The 23,096-nt window shown below is 41.9% G+C and overlaps 1 protein-coding gene across 1 annotated transcript; it reads left to right on the top strand.

Moving 5' to 3' along the window:
• Nucleotides 1-2,013: 2,013 nt before the first annotated feature.
• Nucleotides 2,014-21,809, top strand: unm_sa1614 (un-named sa1614). The gene is made up of 28 exons (XM_069677723.1): nt 2,014-2,139; nt 8,054-8,126; nt 8,666-8,811; nt 9,317-9,391; nt 9,541-9,590; nt 9,711-9,840; nt 10,122-10,207; nt 10,313-10,388; nt 11,334-11,414; nt 11,493-11,590; nt 11,686-11,755; nt 12,512-12,599; nt 13,194-13,242; nt 13,358-13,530; nt 13,718-13,851; nt 14,209-14,300; nt 14,398-14,584; nt 15,526-15,611; nt 15,699-15,814; nt 16,486-16,553; nt 16,637-16,744; nt 16,988-17,252; nt 19,176-19,340; nt 19,425-19,488; nt 19,910-19,953; nt 20,492-20,646; nt 20,768-20,893; nt 21,216-21,809. Exons 1-28 carry the CDS (start codon nt 2,014-2,016, stop codon nt 21,288-21,290), a joined length of 3,006 nt encoding a protein of 1,001 aa, XP_069533824.1. The 3' UTR covers nt 21,291-21,809.
• Nucleotides 21,810-23,096: the final 1,287 nt, after the last annotated feature.

The following is a 23,096-nucleotide window of genomic DNA, read 5'->3' as shown; positions in this document are numbered from 1 at the left end:
GGAGAGATGTTTAAGTCTAAAGGCATCATCTTCTGGAGAGCAAGAACTGCTATTTTCTCATGATAAGATCTTTAAATATGCTGATGAAAAAGAAAGGCTTGACTTGTGTGTGTCAGACTTCATCCTCGTCTTCAGGCTGATTAACAGGAACTTAGAAATGGTTTGTTTACACACGCTCGCTCTGATTGTTTCCTCTGAGACTCTGATGATGTTGGCTTGTTGCGTTCGAGACTAGAGAGGAAATGATGTCAGAAGTACAGTATGGTTTGGTTTGTGCAAAAAAGCAACCATACGTCAACGGCTGTCAGACAAAAACTCTGAATTACTTAAACAAATATTCAATTGATTGCTATAAAATTTTGACCTTCATGACCCTCAGTGGATGAATCCTGATGATAGTGGTGATCCCCTGGGTTCACCTCTAGCACTGAGTTCAGTTTCTTATAAGTGGATTTGAGTTAAATGTTTAATGAAATATTGAAGAATTTACTGAAATTTGTGTCAGAGATTCATTTTCCCCCAAGGATAAACAGCAAAAACTTTGATAACCTCAGAACCTTAACTCTCGATTTAGCAGCATGATGAGGTGAAACTTTAAATTCTTCCAATATTTCATTTTGCAGCCTCAGCTATACTTTGTGCTTATGGCTAATTAGAAAAAGCTAGCATGCAAAGAAGTAAGAAGGTGAACGTTTTACATGTTAGCATTTAGCTTGGAGAAAAGCCTCACAGTTATGTTACCATTACTGTAGACTATAAGGCTTTAAAAACATTTTTAAGGAAAGTGGTATCACAGTTTTTAACATTTTTGGAAGGCATAAGAAAAAAATGTAAATTATGAAAAAATATTTTGATTTATTTTTCTAGTATAAAACGTCTAATGTTGAGGATAAAGTTGAAATTACAGGAGGATTTTTCATTGTTGATGATGTTTTAATTAATCACAAAATACAGGAAAAGGGAAAAATGAGAAGTTATTCTTAAAATGTTAAGTTTATTCGACATGTTACTGTATTTTCAATATGAATTAAATCAGTAGAAAGATAAATATATCATATATTTTCCTCCCCTAATTTATTTTTGCATATACTTGGCACTAATAAAAGTTTGACTTTATTCACGAAATGCAAAAAAACAAAATTTTCTTCCTCTCATTTTTATTTCTTCTGCCTTCATGGCCCTCACACTGCTCCGTTCTCTCCTCCATACACTTTCCTTGTATTTGACATGAATTAAACATACTCTGGTGTAATGGGGTTTACCCTGTGCTCGGTCAGCAGTGCGCGCGCCCGCGATACACAGCCCCGCCGCTGTGCAGCGTGAACGCGCCTCTCCATGCGGGATGAATAAAGAAGGAAAAGCAGTAAAAAAAATCAGCTGATGGTGAAAACACATTAAGCTGACCCTGGAGCGGACAGCAGACACCGGTTTGATTCTCTCATCTGAAGCCGGTCCGGGGGTCCGGGGGGTCCGGTACTCCGCTCACCTCATCCGCTCTTTGTCAGCTGGTTCACACACGGAGACCCGGGCGGGTTTGTGGGTTTTTCTCTGAATGAAGCCGCTGAAACAGAAAGAGACTCGTTTGTGTTAGAGCGTTAATGAGCCGAGAGTGTTTTCATATAGGTTTTTCTGTGGATCATCGCTGTTGGGACCTATTTCCAGCTGGATTTAATCACCTTTTGTTTGGAGGAAGAGGAGGCTGATGCTGCGGTTCACAGTGAAGTCACACTGACGGAGAGTCACCGGATCAGGTCTCTAATTAACGTGTGTATCAGCCGGTTAACGCTGGATTATCTTCACTGAGCTGCGGGATTGTGGAAACGGCTCTAATGGGATTGTTTCACCTTAAATTATTACTAAGGTTTTATTCTTTTATTATAATTGACTCTGGGGATCGGTTGTAGGGTTCCGCCTGGTTTCTTCCTCGCTCTTTTGTGTGGATCTGATCCGTCAGTCCCGGACTCTGTTAGTCTGTTCCGGGTAGTCCCGGTTTGTCCCGTTCTCAGGTGAACCATGCCGGAGTGCGTTTCAGTGTCCGAGTTCTTGCAGGAGGTTCAGGAGGACTGGAGCTCCCCCACCACCTCCTCCTTCACCTCCAAGATGATCAGCTGCAGGAACACCGTCTACCTGCTGGAGGAGGTCAGTGCTTACACAGGGGAGGTGGAGGGTGGTGGTGGTAGTAGTTGTTGTTGTAGTGGACTAGTGATGTACAGTGATTCATCTGGGAGGTTTCATGAATGAGATGTACCTGCCTGTCTCTTATTCTTTACAAACAGGGCCGGAGTCAATGGCTCGGGGGCCCAGGGGCAAATATGAGCTGCTGGGCCCCCTCCAAGCCCCCCTGCTCTTTCCCCTATCTTTAGCTTTCCTTAATTAGAAACCAGATGCCAGATTTTATTTCCAAACTCATCCAAGAAATTATATTTATATGATTATAATATGGAACAACAAATAGGTGTTTAACTTTTTCTTTTTTTTACCACAACAAAACCAGATATTTTAATGAAGTATCTGCAAAGATGTGCAAATATAAAGTATCTGTAAAATGCTCACTGACAACAGTTGACAGTTTAGCTTTATTCACCCTCACCAAAACCCCTTTTGGTATGTTTCACCCCACATGTACTTTTCCTGCTGAAGTTTCCATGTTTTTTAAGAAGTACTCAAAGATAATCTTCCCTTTTGTCCATTTTCTAAAATACACCAGCTTGTAGAAATAAATGAATCTATGCGTTATCTAATTTTTATTAGGAATCGTTATTTGTAGCAGACAGTAACATTGTTTTTTGTACATTTTTCTTGTGGCTGTAAGGAGAGGAGGAGATGAGGATCCTGCCTTTTGTTTTTGCAAAGCACATGATGACTCTTTTCCATATTGCACAAAGTCTGTCAGGACATTATTTTCCTGTCCCTTAGGTATCTTTTAATGCCCTATATTTCATACATCAGCAGAGATAGAAGTCAGTTCCTAAGTTCAGAGAGTTAATGAAATCCTTTCCCCACAGGCTTTAAACTCGGATATATTCTGTGTGACTGACTTTTTTTTTTTCCCATTAAGAACTGACTTTCTTCTGAGACACTTGATGGCACATTTTTGCCTCAGGGGTCTTGTCTCGGGATAATTCTGCCTTACTTGAGTCCACGTTCTCATCTACCATTTACATTTTTGAATCCATTATGGAGAAAGTTGTTAAATAATTTCCTGTCCCTCTACAAATTAATGAATCTTCAATTGCTTTGATCAGTTTTTGTGGCTGTGTGTGCTTGGGTTGGGGGCCCCCTTACAACCAGCTGGCAGAGAAACCCCCCCAACACGCTCACACAATGTTGGTCAGTGGAGTCATTGACCCGAGAGCCTTCAGATCCTTGAGTGTCCTGAAAAATAGACTCACAATTCCCCCTGTCTCCTTCCCATGTTTTGCCCTCGAAGGAGTTGGCATACGTTACTAAGGCAACAGATTAATCCTCATTAGTATTCACTGTTATTGTTATTTTATGCTAATGAGGGAGGAGCCAGAGAGGAGACGATAATTAACGAGGATTTGTGTTAATCTGCAACCTGATGAGGATTCGTTCTGATCCCACTGCCGCCGCTTAGTGTGACGGGACCGTGTGTAAATACAAATCAATTATGTATCTCACAGGAGGTCTGAACTACAAAGAAAGTTCAACATACACAGGATATATACACTGGCTTCACTGACCAGAACAAAAGCCATCACTCTAAGCTGTCACACAACACTGGCTAGCAACTTGAGAAAACCCAGAGTTTCCTGATCTAATCATGAGCTTGATCACATAAAAGGGGCGGGGCTTTCAGTCTAGGACCAATCACAGAGTCAACTGGCAGTAGAGTGGCATGTTTTACAAATAGACAAGAAGTTAAACATGTTATGTCGACTAAAACAACACAATTACAAGCCAAATGCAGGAAGGACAACTGGCAAAATATAAGAACATATATTCGGTTAAATGAATGTGTCCCTTAGTTGTATTTTATGGTGTTTCTGACAGTTTGGAACTTAACTTACAGCTGCAGGCCAAAAGATGTCAAATAGACCAGGGAAAAGACTCAACATAATAACATAATTCAGAGTTATAAGAAGGCTCGCTTTCATATCTGGCCTTTAAAGATTAAATCAGTCCCTGTTGTAGGATGATATCTGTAAAAAGCACAATGGATATCTCTCATATAAAAAAAGACAAAGTGTATTGCTGCTCTCTGAAAACTCCTGACCTCCTCCCCTCCCACGATCAGCTCACAGAGCTCCAGGATCAATAGAATTGATTGGTCAGTGGGCGGTACTTTTATGCAGGTTCATCCCTGGCCTTGATTATAGCTGGTTAGGTATGCAGCATGAGTTAGCATTGTTATGCACCCCAGTGAGAAGTGAACCAACTTTGGAGTCCTGGAAACCCAAAATAGACCTGAAAGTCACCCCCTAAATCATAGATGGAAAGACAGATAGACAGATAGATAGATAGATAGACAGATAGATAGACAGATAGACAGATAGATAGATAGATAGATAGATAGACAGACAGACGGATAGATAGATAGATAGACAGATAGATAGACAGATAGATAGATAGATAGATAGATAGAAGGCACTTTATTGTCATTGCACAAAAGAATCCAACAAAACTTTGTTTGGCAGCAATGCTGTGCAGCAGCATTACAGAAACAGGTCAAGAATATATATTTATATCTATAGCTATATGCATATAAAAATAGAGTTCTGCTAGATTGAGATAAATATATAAATTACTTGTAGACAGTATCAACAGCATTAGCTTAAATGAAGCAGTCTTTGGCGCCTGCTAGCGCAGATGCTAGGTCTGCAATGTTTTCATGCAGCCAGGTCTCAGTTATGATCATCACACAGCTGTCCAAGCGGCGGTTAATCCGCAGTTCAATCTCGTCGATCTTGTTGGTGAGTGAGCGGGCGTTGGCGAGAAAGACACTCGGTGGTGCAGTTTCATGCAGGACCTCTTTCAGCCTAGCCTGGATTCCGGCTAGCTTGCCCGGCTTCTCCACATCGACGCCTGTATTTCCTCCCTCCCGTCCCGGTCGTCGTTCTTTCTGTGCACTGGACAGGGCAGGTTTTCTCCACTGGGAAGGAGCCTTTAGGAGCACAACCAGTGGGATGGTTTCTAAGATTCAATAGTTCAGTTCGGGTGTAAGTCTGTTACTTTTAGTCAGAAAGCTGCCTACAGTTAGAGAGCGCCAGGCTGCTGCGTCAGAGCACCGAGTCGCCACCATGAATCCTGCTTCGTCATACAGGCCTCCGATCAAGACTTCAGCAAAACAAGTTTCACATAAAAATGTTCAAATTCTTACAAAACATGAAAACAACACAGGAAATGGTAAAGGAATAGAGGCCTACAGGCCAAACCAGTTATATCTTTAAGTCGAGGATTATGTAAAACAGCAACGTGTTTTCTTTAGGCCTGTTTATAAAAGACCTTTACAGACGGAAGTGCATTTAAGGTAATGGTGCTCTGCAGCTCATTCAATGCTGAGGGTGCATAAAAGGAGAGAGCAGTTTTACAAACTCTGAGTGCACCCTGGGGACAGTTTAAAAACCGGGTATGTAGATCTAGAGCTGTACTGATACGATAAATAGAATAAAAGAATGAAGACACATGTAGCAAAGAGTTAATGAGCTGTCTTGGCAATGACATGTTTTCCTCCTCTGGTATTGAGCACCAACCTGAAGGGTTATATATAGTGCCATGGTGAATGTCTGATATACATATATGAATATGATAATTTTGTTATAATCTATTTGAGGAATTGGTTATTCTGTCATTGCACAAAGCTAATGTACTCCTCAAGTCTATTTATATGGCATCTTCTTGTATAAGAAATGCCTCTTAAAGTGCTTCACAATAAGAAATATACATTCACTGAGTGATTCACGTGATTATAGACTGAATGAAAATGAAAACAAAAGATAGAAGGCCTTTTCACCTGCCCCACATTCCCTACATTTCCTTCAGCCAGCAGTCATTAGGCTTAGTGCGGCCGCCTGTGCCTAGTTCGACACAGTGTGGAGCCCTCAATTAGTGGAGTGTTTCTGGTTTCAACAAAACAGAGTAAATAAAACAGGGTTTTTATAATCCTGTCCATGTAGCTGTTTTGTGTTTTACTGTTGTTTCAGTGGGAATTCTGCTGTCTGGTTTTCCTTACCCCCTGCAGTGGTTTGATTTAATTTTCACAAACAAGGCCACGCCATTATACGGTATAAAAGTAGTTTATTTGGAATATGCTAGGGGGTCGAAGTAAGGTGGTATGAAGAGGGGGTCCAATGGGGTCGAGTTGGCTGGAGCTGTCAGGAACCTTAGGGTCGAGACTCTGGGGGCACATCTCAACGTGCTGTCTGATTCGGCATCCCCCTGTGGCTCTTGTGTTGAGATAGCAGAGAGGAGAGGAATGGGGTTCGGGAGGGAGGGTTCTGAGAACTGAGACAAACAGGAGAGAATACTGTATGTGTTCGCACAGGTAATTGCATTCGGGAGGCACAGGTATGAGAGCTAACAAGACACAGGTGATGACATTAGTAAGCGAGACGTGGTTCTGTTCCTGAACCGACATTATATGAACTTCATTTGGACGGGGCCAGGAGAGGTAAAGGCGACTGAGACATTGACTGAGGGCAAAACTGTTGTTTGTAGCAGTTTGCTATGAGGCTTGTTTGAAAGTTTACCCTGGAAACTTCTTGTTTTTTCCTCTTTCTTACATATACCGCCGGGGTCAGCCCTTCACATGGGTCTGTATGTGACTGACTGACGGTACTTTCAGAGCCGTAGAGAGAGACAGTTGTGTCATCGCAATGGCGGATCATGGAGTATATTGGACCTCCACTGACGCGACTCTCTGTCTATACGGCTCTGGATACTTTGTTCGGGGAGTAGGCGAGGCTGCTCCTCCGCTGCTCCTCCGCTGTCCTCACTTACATCCGCAGCGCGCACCGGCTTTCAAACACGTTGTCATCGGCCTCATACCGACAGTCCTTGTTCGACATACTAGATTTAGACTTCGTCTTGTTGGTTAATAAAACCACCAGTTCTTTGTGCATATATTTCTGCCTCCTGAGCCTCTTCAGGAAGCATCTTTTTACTCACCACCAGTGACAGAAAGCCACTGAATTCCCTTTTTTTTAATGTAGGGTTACAATTAGTAATGCTACAACGCCATAATACAATTCAGATTGAAACCCATTTGATGATTATAATTAAAACCAAGATATAAAGATGAAAATTACAACCTGCTTGTTAAAAAGTAGAATAAAATTTAACTTAAACTTAATTATAATAAAGTTATATATTTTAGCATTGCAGCTGTGCAAAGCAAAGTTAAAAAATAATATATGATGCATATGAATATAAATGAGCACAAACGATTATTATCTGTCTTTGGTAAATCTCGTGAATTAAAGGCCTCACACTGATCAGAATAAATCTGCATCATTTATTTGTAACATTTCCAACAGTATAACTTTTCACAGAGGATGTTTAACTTGTAGCAGTGGTGAAAAAACTAATGAGGGTCTGGGGATTATAGATGCTGCCTCACTGTCACACAGTCATGACTAACTGGGACACGTGAATAAAACAGAGTCATGCTATTGTTGTTAACACCTGTGCTTTTCCTGCTGTGACAAGTCAAACTGTCTGCTGTTGAAAAGGGCTGTTAAACCCTAAAATAATAAAGACAAAGAACCTGGTATACGTGCATGAAAATCTGTGAGGACAGACAGATTTATATCTTATGATGAATTCGTATTAATCAACAAAGATCTGGACCGAGCCTCGATTTAAAACGGCAACAGAACCGACTTCAGCGGCTTCGTTTGGAGATCCAGGCTGATAGCACTCGCACAGGACTACAGCTGTCTGTTGTCTGAGAACAAAGCTCGTCCTCTGCCTGTGTGTTGAGTCAGCAGGTGAATTAGTGCACGCATACACACATAAGCACCCACACGAATACCCACACACATTCAGAATATTCACACTGGGTTCTGTTGTAATTGTGTGTGTGTGTGTTCAGGTTCTGGACAGTGACCGGTTGGTGCTGCAGAAGATGAAGAAAGCTGCGAAATCCAAATACGCAGCAGGACAAGGTAAACATACAAATCCTAGACTGTTTATAAGAAGTGGATGCAGCCATGATGACATCACCCATTGGTTTGTGGACGACTGATTTGAAGCCTCAAGCTTGGTATTTTGGCCGGCGCCATCTTGGGTTTTTTGGGGGTCCATAAGCATTGCTCCATCTCTATCCAGATTGACAGGTCAACTTTGTAGGGACTTGTCAATCACAGGTAGCCATGCCCTAAAGCATACCTGGTTTTATCGTCTATTTTACTCTAAATGGAACAATGAATGACAGAATTAACATCATGCTGTATTGAAGAAGACTTCAAACCAGAGATAGAGACCATAAACTCATAAGGAAAATGTTTAATGAGGTAATAAATCAAGTTAGAAGAGGGTATTTTTGGAGTCACCCCCTGCTGGTCATTACAAAGAATGCAGGTTTAAGGCAGGATTGGCTTCACTTCAGAAATCAAGAGGCTATGTCAACCTCTTATATACAGCCTATGATAAAACCCAATAACACACATTCACTTCCTGTTCTAACACGATTTCTCTCCGTCAGACCACGTGTCTCACCTGGAGCAGTACATCAATTCGATGGAGAAGCTGTCGGTCAACTGTCACTCAAACGGAGAGACGGAGGTCGGCTCGGCTTTCTGTCGACTGGCGGACTTTTCCAAAGAGCTCCTCTCTCCCATGAAGAACCTGGTGAGTCATCAGGGATAGAGAGGTCAGAGGTCAGAACACCTATGGTAACATGAATTGCCTGCACTTAGTCTGAAGTTGGTTTGCAGCAATTTAAAGCCTATGATGAGTGCTTCACTGGAATTGTCCCATTATGTAAGTAGATTAACTTAACCATTCAAAACTCCATTGAGAAAACGTAAAATTCCTGATTGGCTCCTCAAACTTCATTTGGGAAACCTTCGATTTTTTACGATTCAGTACAGTATCCGGGTATTTTTGGCATACTGCACATTTAGCTTTTGTTTGTATACTACATACTACATTTTGGCCAAATCAGTACGTACTGCTAGCACAGTACGGCATTTCGAACACAGCATTATTTAAATGGAAATCTTTTTATACCTTTACCCAGTCCATAACAAGACAGAAATGTTTGATTCCACGCTCCGTTGGAAACCTCCCCTAACACAGTGCAGTATTACCCATGATGCCTTTCAACAATGAGTTTGTGTGTTTGTGTGTGCAGTTAAAGAGCATGCTCCACAACATCAACTTCTTCCTGGACTCTCTGGTTAAAGGAGACCTGCGGGAGGTGAAGGGGGTGAGGACTTTTCCTTTTTCTTGTTTCATATCACCTGAATGTAAACAATCAAATACTTATCATCCTATTGGCTCCTTGTGGCCTGATGGGGGCGCTGTCTATCACCTGACTGTTGACATGATGCAGCGTCTGTCAATTTGTCTTTGTAGGATCTGAAGAAGCCGTTTGACCGAGCATGGAGGGACTACGAGAGCAGATTGTGAGTCATGATCAAACTGTCACAATGCAGCCTCGTTATTTTATATTATCATGCTTTTGGAACTGTTATATGTTTATGCATGTAAGTATCGTTGTACTGTGTGTGTATGTGTGTGTGCAGTAAGCAGGTGGAGAAGGAGAAGAGGGAGTTGGCTCGTCAGTACGGGATGGTGAGGAGCGAGGTGAGCGGGGGAGAGATCGCCGAGGAGCTGGAGAAAGAGAGACGCTCCTTCCAACTGAGCATGTGCGAGGTCAGTGACTCGCTGCCTTTTTAACCTGTGACCTCGGCTCCTCCCACTCCTTCACCTTTACCTCACCGTTTCGTTATCTCGTCCTCGTTTGTCTTTTTCGTCCTCTCGCTTTTCGTCTTCGTTCTTTTTTCATCTTCCTGGTGCTCCCACATCTTCCGCCTGTTTCCTCCCTCTGCTGCTCCTCGGCTCCTCTGATACAAATCCATCACCTACGACATGTGCAAACCTCTGTCTCTCTCTCTCTCTCTCTCTCTCTCTCTCTCTCTCGCTCGCTCTCTCAGTATCTGATTAAGGTAAATGAGATAAAAACAAAGAGAGGAGTCGACCTGCTGCAGAACCTCATCAAACACTATCACAGCCACAACAAGTAAGAACACACACACATGAACAATCCTACATGCAGTAACCAGACATTGTGTATTTACTGTATTACTGTGTGTGTGTGTGTGTGTGTGTGTGTGTGTGTGTGTAGTTTCCTGCAGGAGTGTGTGTCCACCACTCAGAGGCTGAAGCAGTACATGGAGGAGCTGAATGGAGTCCTGACGACGGTACGACAACAAGTCGCATCAAGACACTTTAACATCATGGGTTTAAAGAACTCTGCAGCCTCTAGGGGGCGCTAGCAGACTGCGGTAGCTCTCTCCCTGTGTGTGGATAGTTTTCGTAGCTTTATTTTTAGAAGAAGTGACCCAATTGACCAAATTATCTGCAGTATTTGTCAGAGCATCTGGCCTGAACTCAAAACCTGCATAAGCATGAATTTACATGGAGATACAAATGACTCATTTTTGTGGTTGTGATGATAAAAGATGATGTCGGAGAGAGAAGCTCAATCTGTTGGTGTAATTACCACAATAGGAGATTAAATGCATACAGCACGTACAGCATAAATATACAAATACAGTTATGAATTTAAATAAAATATCAGAAACTTTTCTGTGCATGCAAATGACTCATTTCTCTTAAATTCTGTTGAAAACTTCCACCTGGAACGTGAGGCATATTAAGATGCTAACTAAATAGCATGATTGTTACGCAGGTCTGTGCGGTGGCCGACAAAGGCAAACACGCCACAACAGGCCAGAAGGTTTTTTAGGAGACTTCAGGTTTGCGTTGGGCTGACCAAAATTAAAAGCCAATTTATAATATGCAGTTTTATCACACAATAAAATTGACCATTCTGAATAATTAGTTCTTTTACTTTGAGCCTTAAGTTAAAGTTTAATACCTTCAAAATGTAATGTTTAATGTATGACCTAACAACAACATCAGTCCTCAATCAATCGTGTGTCAGCTTATAACACATCCAACTATATCTAAATAAGAGTACACTGCTTTTCAAAATAACCGTATCTAAGATTTAAAAAATAAATCCCCTGACTGTGTTTAAATAATGATTGAGGATCACTAAAGCCTGATAACAGCATGTAAGTCTGGATTATTTGAGCCACATTTGAAGAGGAGGACTGAGGTGAGCTGTCGTGTGTCTGCAGGTGAAGCAGCGTCAGGAGGAGGAGAAGAGGCAGCTGGTGTCTCTCAGAGATCAGCTGAGGCCGGTCGTCCACACAGAGCAGGTCAGAGACACAGACAGACACACTAACATCATAATACTGTTTAACAGGTTATTAATGTGCGTGTGTGTGTGTGTGTAGGACACGTTACCTAAGCAGGTGTACAGTATGCATCAGCTGCTGGGAGACAAACAGTATGGGACAGAAAGAACCGGATTCCTCTACAAGAAGAGTGATGGGTAAAAAACAAAACATACACATACACACACACACACACACACACACTGAAACACAATACAGTAATAACAATCTGATTAAACTGTTTGTGTTTCAGGTTGAGGAAAATGTGGCAGAAGAGGAAATGTTCAGTGCACAACTGTTACCTGACCATCGCACACGCTACTGTGAGCTCATATGGACATGTATTACTCATGTTGTGGGAACATTGTGGGGATGTTTAGTTCTTAAAGATGGACGACACGTCGCCATGCACTCTCATAGTACAAGATTGAAGCCAAAATACCCCCATGACGGCCGCTGGTGACATCAATTGGAGTCAGAGTTGTGCAGTAGAGATCGGTGAAAGAAAGATCCGGCACGTCGGCGCGTTGGTCTGAAGCAGATACTCACACCTATGGAAAGTTCAATGACTGTAGTGTTAGTGTTAGTTACCTCTCCTCTCGCTGTTCCTCCTCTACTCTGCTACTTAGGAACAGAACGCTGCAGGAGTCCGATTTGTCCACAGAGCTGTCAATCATGAGGCCACACCCCCTTTTTATAGCATCAAATAACTCATTAAAACCAAACTCGTCAGAAAAATGGACATAAATCAGCATGATAAGAACTAACTATAATGACAGAAACCATGTTTGAGAAAAATTTATTTAATGTGTATTTCGATTTTATAGTTGACTCTGTTAACATGGAGGAGGCGGGCTTTATGACCTATACTGCAGCCAGTCAGCAGGGGGCGACAGAGAGGGTTTGGCTTCACTTTTAGGGAGCTGTCATGTCGTCCATCTTTTTACACAGTCTGTGGTTCACACACCGACATTGTGAGGACTTAAATATGTTTGCACACACAATGTGGGGAAAGGTAATAATTATGTGATTGATATTTGTTTGTTTAATACTAATCTTCTTCTCTCTCTCTCTGTCAGCCTAATAAACCTCCTACAAGACTTAACCTCCTCACCTGTCAGGTTAAACCCAGTGTGGAGGACAAAAAATGCTTTGACCTCATCTCTCGTAAGACACACACACACACACACACACACACACACACACACACAATACACAATACCTGAAACTGGGACCATATCTGTAATATTCAGTGACATACAGATACAGTTCAGTTATCTGAAATATTGATCTGAATGCAGTATATAAATTATGTTTTGTATAAAGAATATAATCCCGAATAACATGGACATTGTATAAATATAATATTATCTAATGATATTAGTTTTTGGTATAAATATATATAATGTTATATGTATGGAATTATATTGGACTTTTGTAGTGGTTTACATCGTTGCTGAAAAACATTTTTGAGTGTTTATAATGTACAAACTTGCAGTCTATAGTAAACCATTGCAGTTAATAAATCATTAACAATAACAATTGTTAATTTACTCATACATAATACCTACCCAAAGCTGCGTTAAAATATAAGCGTCAGAATACTTGCTCTTTGCTTTGCTGGCAATATCTAGCTAAATGAGAAGGGGGGAAGTGCAGTTATTAAAAGTTAACCCACACCTTACAGCCAATCAGAAGCCAGGATTTCAAATGGTCATGGTATAAATGCACACAACAGAAAGATATTAATTTCTCCTCCAGATAATCGGACCTACCACTTCCTGGCTGAGGATGAAGCTGAGTGTGTGGCGTGAGTAAAACAAAACTGACAAGCTGCTGATGAAGTCTGATGCTGGTTTCATCCTGTAATTATGTTGATAATTAGAAAAATGATAAAGTATTAAAATGTGTATTTGTGTGTGCAGCTGGATCTCGGTGCTCAGTAACAGTAAGCAGGAGGCCCTGAATGTGGCTCTGGACGGGGGGATGAGAGAGGGAGGAGGCGGGGAGAGCAGCGTGGAGGATCTGACCCGGGCCATCACTGATGACATCAGACGGATGCCAGGAAACAACAACTGCTGTGATTGTGGGGCCCCAGGTAATCTCTGTCGATCAAACAATCATTCCACCTCATCATTATATTCTTTATTAGCAGTCTGGCTTCTGTATTTCTTACTCTTCTACATATTCTGGTTTGTAAGACAAATATATCTGTAGACTTTATTTTTCTGTCGCTACTTTAGATGCTTCTGTCAGTGACCCATTATCTCGCTCTCTCTCTGTAGATCCTGGATGGCTCTCGACCAACCTGGGCATCCTGACCTGTATTGAATGTTCAGGCATCCACAGAGAGATGGGGGTCCACGTCTCCAGGATCCAGTCTCTTAGTCTGGACAGCTTGGGGACCTCAGACCTGTTGGTAGGTCTGGCCTACTAGCTAAAAAAGCTAATCCAGCTATGCTTTAGTTTTAGCACTCATGGTTAAACTAAAAGGGTTTTATATTCATCCAAGTGAAATTGAATGGGACCCTTGGTTCATGTGGATTAAAGCAGACTGACTGCACTGTTGATTGGTGTTAGTTTACCTTGTTGGATAACAAGATACAACATGTGAATCAGACAGCTTTGGAGGTGTTTTAAAGGTGGATTTATCTCTGATGGAGCTGTGTCAGTTCTGAGTCCTCTCTCAGAATTATGAGATGAATTTCAGACCTTTAATGTTCTTCTTCAAAAGGCTTAAATATTATTCTGATTTTATGTCTTCTCTGTCGCCCAGTTGGCCAGGAATGTCGGTAACTCTGGTTTTAATGAAATACTTGAGGCGAACCTGCTGAGTCCATCCCTAAAACCCTCCCAACACAGCCACATGTAAGATAACATATTCACTAACATGTAATTCTAGTTAGAATATGTTTGATTTTGATTAATTTGTGCCTATATATTTTTGGTGTTTGTGCGTGTTCAGGGGGGAACGTAAAGACTTCATCCTGTCAAAGTATCAGGACGTTCATTTTGTGAGGCGCAGCCACAACTCCTCTGCAGCGCTGCGTCTCGGCCTGCAGGAGGCGACGAAGAACTGCGACATCTACAGTCTGATCCAGCTGTTCGCTCAGAGGACGGAGCTGAGCCAGCCGCTGCACGCACACATACAGGTACACACTGTCAGGCACGCACACATACAAGTACATACAGGTGTACACACATACAAGTACACACAGGTGTACGCATATAGGTAAACAGAGACATGCATATGTATACACTTATACAGGTATTCAAATGAAGGTATACACATACAGGTATATACAAGTACACATATAGGTACACATACATAATGGTATACACACATACATAGTAATACACAGGAATACACACAGGTACATGTGGAAACTGTACCTACATGTACAGGTACACTCACATAGGCTACAGGTATACACATACAGAGGTATAGACATGCAGGTATATACACGGGTACACAGCTATATACTGTACAAATACATAGAGAAACACAGGTACACATAAAAACGGTACACACACACATACACAAATATACATTTAAGCATACTTACACAGGTATACACATGTATAGACCGAAGTACACACACTACAGGTATACACACAAGTATACACACACAATTATATAGCCTAAAGTTAAACATAGGTACACATACATACATATAGGTATACACACATAGGTACATATAGATATATGTATGTATAGACAGGTGCACACACATACAGGTAATATCACATTGATACACAAAGGTATACACACAGGTATACACATGTAGTTTTACACACAGATAAACCCTAATACATGTATGCAGGTATACACATACAGGTATATTCAGGTCAAAATATAGTTACACATACACATAGGTACACACATAGATATAGGTATACATGTGCAGTCATACCATGGTAAACACACACACATTAACTTACACAAACAGGTATACACACATGCTAACATAGGCACACAGGTACACACACACACACACACAGACAGGCATACACATACAGGAACACACATAGAAAGGTACACATGTCAGTAAAAAACACAGGTAAACTCAGCAGTATGTTTCCATGCCAACAGGAGAAAGGTGAGACTGCGCTCCATCTAGCCGTCCTATTGGCTGACAGGACTTCACTCCACATCCTGGACTTCCTGGCTCAGAACTGGTCAGTTTGCTCTGATGACAATTCAACTCAGTGTGTGTCAATGTGTTCACCTGTGCGTTTACCTGTGTTTTTGTTGTCTGTTTTTAGCTCTAACGTGGACGTGCAGACGTCATCAGGAAACACAGCGCTGCACTACAGCTGTCTGCACAACAAGAGTGACTGTGTGAGGCTGCTGCTGAGAGCCCGGGCCAACTCACACATCAGTAATAAAAATGCATTCTCACACACACACATACGTTTGTTTAATGTACCCCAACCCTCTAACCTTTAGAGCTTTAACCAGGAAGTCTCAACCCTCAAATCCACTAAATGTCTTGTTAAAAATAACTAATAGTGAAGCAACAAAGTGACATATTTTTTAAATTGGGGACATTTTTTGGAAGCGAAAACATTTTACAAACCGGGACATTTCCCAAAAGTGGGACACATTTTTTTAAGTGAGGACATTTTGGGAAATTTGGGGACATTTTGGGAGATTTTGGACATTACTGGAAGTTGGGGACAGTTTTCGACACCAAGGACATTTTGGGATAGCATGGACATTATTGAAAATTGGGAATATTTTTGGAAATTTGGGGACATTTTGCAAAAGTGGGATACACTTTTTTAAAGTGAGGACATGTTTGGAAAGTGGGGACATTTTTAGATAGCATTTTTAAAAGAGGACATGGGGGACAATGCATGTTTGAAATTAAATAAAATTTTTGACATTGACATGAAAAATGTTTTAATCATTTCTTACATTGGGAACATTTTTTACTTCAAGTTACTTTAAAGAAAAGGCTTCACTCTAAAAAATGTAGAAATACACTGACTTTTACTGTTGATGCACATCCTTTAATTATTAATATTTAATCTGTTTGTGTATGAACAGAGAATGAGTTAGGAGAGACGCCTCTGGACATGAGCCGCAGGTTGAAGCACGGACACTGTGAGGCACTGGTGAGGTCTTCACTCTGATCGTACATATTGATTATTAATGTCAGCGTTACATTTAATGTAACTGTGTGTGTGTGTTTGTGCAGCTGCAGCAGGCCCAGTCCGACCTGTTTGACCATCACGTCCATGTGGAGTACGAGTGGAGGCTTCGTCACGACGATCTCTACGACAGTGACGATGACTTTGAAGACAAGGTAACCATAGCAACAGACTTTAAAGTCAAATCTAAGACTGCTTGGAACATCTCTGCTATAAAATAAAGTATAATGGGTTTTTTTCTTACATTAAATTAACATATTAAAGCACAACTCTTTGACTGTTAAACATATTTACACATTTACTTTAGTCCCAAACCATTTATTACAAAGATGCCCTTCCTCTCAATATTACTTCTAGCTAACCGTTGTGACTCTCTCCCTCCTCCTCTTCTCTTACAGAACGGTCCAGTGAAGAAAGAGCGCTCCTCCTCTTCCTCGTCCACCTTCACCTCCTCTTTCTCCTTCACCTCCCGTCCCTTCACCTTCAGTCAGTCCAACTCTATAAACCCGTCTTCTTCCGCAGCAGCCGGCGGCGGTCTGCTCAGCGTGGGGAGGAGGCTCGCCATGGCGATGGATCTTCACGCTCGTCCCTCTGGCACCGTCTCCAGCCCGCCTCCTCCTCCCCCGTCCTCTCCTGCTCCTCCGCTGCCCCCGAGGGTCAAAGGTGAACTCACATTTTGTCACTGTGTGTTTTTATTATTATATTTGCTGCCTTCATCTGCTCTCTGACAGGAAAGTCAACAAACATTTCTCCCTCTCTTTGTTGTTCCACATTTTTTTGTTAGTGTTGAGCAAGGCAACAACCATTGGCTCGTCATGCCAGCTGTTACACCACGAATAGAAGCTCGTATTCAAATAAAGGCAGAGATAATTGAGAGCAAACAACAAATAAATATAAGTAGGTAAAGACCAGGTAAAAAATACACCAGAAGAAGGTGGATTTATTTAGTAAATTCAGTAAAAAGTATTAGTATATAGTATAATAAACGTATTTACTTAATTTAATTGACTTTCTTGTTCTTTTATTTCTGTATGTGAAGAAAAAATGTCAAAAGATTTTTGATTTTTAATGGACAAGATCTCAATGCGCAGTCAGGGGGGGAGGAGGGTTTCCAGTTAGGTGATGATGTGGTTCTGTTGGCTTCATTAAATTGGGACCTCCAGCAGGCATTGGGGCGGTTTGCAGCTGAGTGTGAAGCAGTTGTGATGAGAGTCAGCACCTCCAAGCCTGAGGCCATGGTTCTCTGTCAGGAAGCGGTGGATTGCTTCCTATGGGTGGGGAGTGAGTCTCAAGCCTCAAGTGAAGTAGTTTAAGTATCTCAGGGTCTTGTTCACGAGTGAGGCTAAAATGGATCGTGAGATTGACAGATGGATCAGTGCAGCTTCAGCAGTAATGCGAGTGTTGTACCAGACCGTCGTGGTGAAGAGGGAGCTGAGCCTGAAGGCAAAGCTTTCGATTTACTTTTTGATCTACGTTCAGACCTGGAAAGACCCGCTTATAGATGCCAATTGTCTCTTTTCCCATTGCCAGTGGAGTATCCTCCTGTTGGACTCTTTTCTGCTGCGTCACCGTCTGCGACACAAACGCGTCTGAAACAGGGTTAGTAAACAGTGAAGATGTTACGGTGGTTAGGTCTTTATTGTATCTATTACTCATTCAGTCTGTTTGTAAAACTCGGAGCCGACGAATTTGGAACGATGTTCGAGTGCTGCTCGGACAGGGACGGGTGGAATTTGTAGCTGAGATGACGAGGAGTCGCAGAAGTTACAGACGGAGCATAGCATCGTGCTGGAAAGGGGGCGGAGATTAGCGTGTTGACACAGGTTTGTGTTCCCATCAATGCCGATCGGAGCCGAGGCGATAATTACCCGGGTCTACTGCAGGGTCATTTGACCCAGGTCTGAAAGCCTTTCCCAGTAAGGCTACAACCCAGTAAAGTCATGAGCTCTGGATAGCGAAATAATGAGGTTGCGGATACAAACGGCTGAAATGAGTTTAATCCGCAGGGTGGCTGTGCTCTCAGCCTAAGAGATAGAGTAAAGACCTCAGACATCTGGAGGGAGCTCAGAGTAGAGCTGCTGCTCCTTCGCATCGAAAGGAGCCGGTTGAGGTGGTTCAGACACCCTGTGGAGGTTTTCTGACACGTCCAACTGGGAGGAGACCCCGGGGCAGACCCAGAGCCCACTGGAGGGATTATAAATCCCACCTGGCCTGGGAACGCATTGGGATCCCCCAGGAGGTGCTGGAAAACGTTGCTGGGGAGAGGGATGTCTGGGTCACCTTGCAACTCTGGATAAGCCAAAGAAAAAGGATGGAAGAAAAAATGTATTATGTCCTTTTATTCACCTGAACACATCAAGGTGAAACATCTGCAGGATTTTTAAGTCGTAGGAAAGCATCCCACTGACGTTAAAGAATGTCTACCCAGCTCAACAAAAAGGTTATGACCCCGCCTGATTTGAATTAAAACAGGGGCAGACGAGAAAACAGGGAGGGTTCTAACAGAACATGATCAAAATGAGAAATAAATACCAGGTTCTGACAACCAAAGTCAATTTTCCATCTGTGATTTCTGTCGTCCTCCAGCTCCCAATGTACCTCCTCCTCCTCCTCCTGCTGGCGGGGAGGGTGTTGGCGAAGAAGAGGAGGAAGAAGGGGAGGTTTTCTTCTGTATGACAGGAAACAGAAAGCCGACTCCGCCTCCCATCGCTGTACGACACAAGAGGACCTGCTCCGAGTCCAGCAAGCACGGTAACATCCGAGAGACACACTACAATTAATCTGTCAAAGAGATGCTGTGTAATTAACTCTGTGTGTGTGTGTGTGTGTGTGTAGATTACGGGTTGCCAACCAGTCCAAGGATCTACAGCGGTCCAGACTCCTCCTTTAGGAAGTGTGTGTGAGTAGAAACACAACCAAGGCTTTTACTCTCTTTCCACACGGTTCCTTTGCCTGTGTCAGAGCAGTGATCCAAATCAGGGTACTTGTGCCTCACGAGGTTCTTTTTTGGGATGCTGGACGAGCTCATTAAATATGAAATAGATCATATAATTAGATTAAAATGTATATCCTTACAGAGCACACTGTAACATCTGAATTGTTACCTTTGAATGTTTGTAGAAAGAAGTTAGTAAGAGGACAGAGGCCTAAACGGTTTCAGCTCTTCTTCAGCTGCACTGTGGGACTGTACTGACCTCTGCTGGACTGACACTGAACTACAGCTCAGAGTGTGCTGAGAAAACACCTCCTATAACAAACCTGTCTCCTTCTCTCTCTCTTCCTGTCTATCTATCTGCTCTTCTGTCTCTCTCTCTCTCCAGTCCAGCGTCTCCTCTCAGCTCGCTGACTGAACGCCCAGAGAGAGGTACTTCCTGTCCCGAATCATTAAACTTCTTCCTCTCAAAAGTTCGTCTGTTTTATCATTCAGGAGTCTGATGAATCTTTCATGTGGGATAAATCGTGGCTCTCTGTGTCAGCTCAGGAGCTGTAACCAGCAGAGGACGAATAAAGGATAATGTTTGTAATGTAATTCTTTTAAGGGTTTAGTTTACTTTTTCTTGATATAATTATATTATTATTATATATAATTATATCTTGTTTGCTGTCTTTTTAAAAAAGATTTATTACAGAGTTAGTAGATTAACTGATCAGTTGAGATAAACGTGTTGTTTCTTCTGGTCTCACATTATAGTAAACAAAAACAAGTAAAAACCGCCAGATATTTTAAACTAATTTAGCAAAAGTTTTATTTCATGTTGTTTATTATGCATACTTTTCATTTCTACAGTATTATTAATGTTTTAAGACAAAAAATAAAGAAATCATCTTCTGGTTTCTCCACCACATTCCTCAAAATAAAATGAACTATTTATGTTAATATTTTACGTTTCTTTGTCTCTGAGGTTTTCGGAGAGCAGACAGCGACAATTGCTCCTCCCACTTCCTGCACCCTGCCAGTAAAGCCCCGCCCAACCGGTCTCCTACCAATCACCGCTCTCAGAGCTTTGACAATGACATCAGAGGCCCCGCCCCCCAGCCGCTTCCTCGCAGATCATTGGTGAGATCTTTAATAACCTTTAACTGAGCACATTGATTCAGAAACTTAAACCTTTTCTATTAATCACATGATTTTAACATCAGTAGAAAAACTGTCAGTATTATTTGTTTCTGTTTGTCAGCCTCGGGGTTCAACGAGTCGTCGGGTTGAGGCGCTGTACGACTGTCAGGCGGATCACCACGATGAGCTGAGCTTCTGTGAGGGACAGGTGCTGGTGGTCCTGGGACAAGAGGACAGTGATTGGTGGGTAAGTATCATCCTGCACTCTGATTGGTGCTCCCAATGGTAGGCTTTGTGCTATCTCTGCACCTGTTTGTTTATTTTCACCTGACTTTGAATGTTAATTTAAAAAAGTATAAAAACTTATTTTGCTATCAAAACCTGTGATGAAAAAAATTCTGCCTTTTTTCATGACAATTCTATCTTTAAAAATAAAAAAAACTTGGATGAAATATGTTATGATTACGGCCAACGAAGAAAGACGGACAAATCCTTACCTGTTAAAATAATAACGTCAATATGTGTGTGTGTGTGTGTGTGTGTTTGTGTGTGTGTGTGTGTGTGTTCAGCATGGTTATATTGAGGATGAACCAGACCAGAGAGGTTTGTTCCCGTCCTCCTTCGTCCAGCTGCTATTAGACTGACATGAACCTGGACCAGACCAGGACTGGTACAGAACCTGGACATTTTCAGAACCAGAACCAAACCGGATCAGAACTGAGCAGCCACATCCGAATGCATTGATCTCTCATGGACAAGGTTGGATGTTTAGGTCCAACTCAGCCTCCCAGGACGGGACAGATCCGGTCCTTACCAGCTCCAGATTCCTGTGAGGTCACGTGATCGGTCCTGCCTCACTTCCTGTTGTCAGCCATGTTGTCGTAGAGATGACCTTCAGCGAAGAATCCTGACCAGACTCTCTCTTTGCCTCGGGTCATGTAGCGGTGGAGACGTCCGCGCACAAACTGATGAGCTGTGATTCAAGGCTGATGTCGACGATACTCTTAATTATTTATTTATTTATTTAAAATATTTTTATGAAAAGCACAGATAACTGCAGGACACTTCAAAATAAAACAATCCACTGGACTCTTATTTTGAAGTTCAACTGAACAACTTTTTCCAATGTTTTGATTGTAACTGACCCTGTGGAGACGCCACCACACACACTACTGTGCCATTTCAGGCTCCGCCTCCCTCTTGGGGCGGGGCTTACCGGGTCCAACGTGGGACCAGAGCACAAAGGATTGTCTGAGCCTGAAATGGGACCTTTCAAAGCCTCAATGAAGTACAGCAGCTTGTACTGCCACTATCACGAAATGAAATCAGATTTTCTTGTTAAAATGAGAATTTTCTTATTTTAAAAGGATCTTTTATAACATTTTAACAAGATTCTGTTGTAATGACGTTTTTTTTGTCCTCACTACACATCAAAAAATTCTGCTGTGACAAGAAACCTTTGTCTTCCTCATCTTGTTCTATTACAAAACCTGTTATTACAAAATGCTAGAGGCTACTAGTGTCTCGTTAAAGACAGAAATGTTTGCACTCATTACTTTGATGTCTTAACGAAGGACGTGTAATGATTAAACAAGACTGATACTGTGACAGCAATGGTGATAAATAGGTTTCTTATTTTAAGAGAATACGTTGACAAAGGTGTCGGAGAGGACTAATATTCTGAGTAAAAACTCAAAAAATCTGAGATGAAAGTCATAAATTTGGCAGAAAAAATGGCAAATTTGTGAGAATATAACTTGAAAATTTCTGAGATTATAAAGTCATACATTTGCAAGAAACAAAAACTAGTAAAATCATGTTCATAGGAACCTTTTTGCCGCGACCCCCGCCCAAACAGTAGATTGGGGTTCACAGCCCCCTCCCTCTCGATTCACCTCTTTCTCTGCAGCACTCTGCCTTGTTTGCACTGCTTACACAGGCGTGCATGGCACGGCGCTCGGCACATATTGAGCCTTTTTTCTCTACACACAAGAAGCAGACTTCACAGAGGAGAAAGAATGAACGACCCTCTGCTGCGAAAACACACGTTTCTATGCTGCCTGTTTGCCCCAAGGGTTACCATCACACGACAGTTACCCTACACACTCATGACAGCTAGTAAAAGGAAACAAAGCATTACAGACAAAAAATATACAAAACTACTTTAAATCCGTGGTTTTCCATCATTTTGTTCTGTGTATGGAAGCTTTCACAACAACCACCCAGAGGTTGTGACAGACTGCTATATTACGTGTGTCACGCGCTGAGGTGGGTGTCCAGAGAGAATTTGCTAGTTTTATTCTTGCAAATTTACCATTTTTTTCTGGCATATGCAACACTTTAATCTCAGAGATGTCAGTTTTTTTTTCTGGCGAATTTACAACTTTAAAGTTAAAATCTTGAAGATCTCAATTTCGTTCTATTTGGCGGCACCTTATGGCGCTAATCGG

Source organism: Semicossyphus pulcher, unplaced genomic scaffold (assembly GCF_022749685.1).
Source record: "Semicossyphus pulcher isolate SPU_LCO1_2020_fin unplaced genomic scaffold, fSemPul1.0.p SCAF_3, whole genome shotgun sequence".
Classification (NCBI taxonomy): Eukaryota; Metazoa; Chordata; class Actinopteri; order Labriformes; family Labridae; genus Semicossyphus; species Semicossyphus pulcher.
The sequence above is the reverse complement of the archived record's forward strand: the minus strand, read 5'-3'. Positions and strand labels throughout refer to the sequence as shown.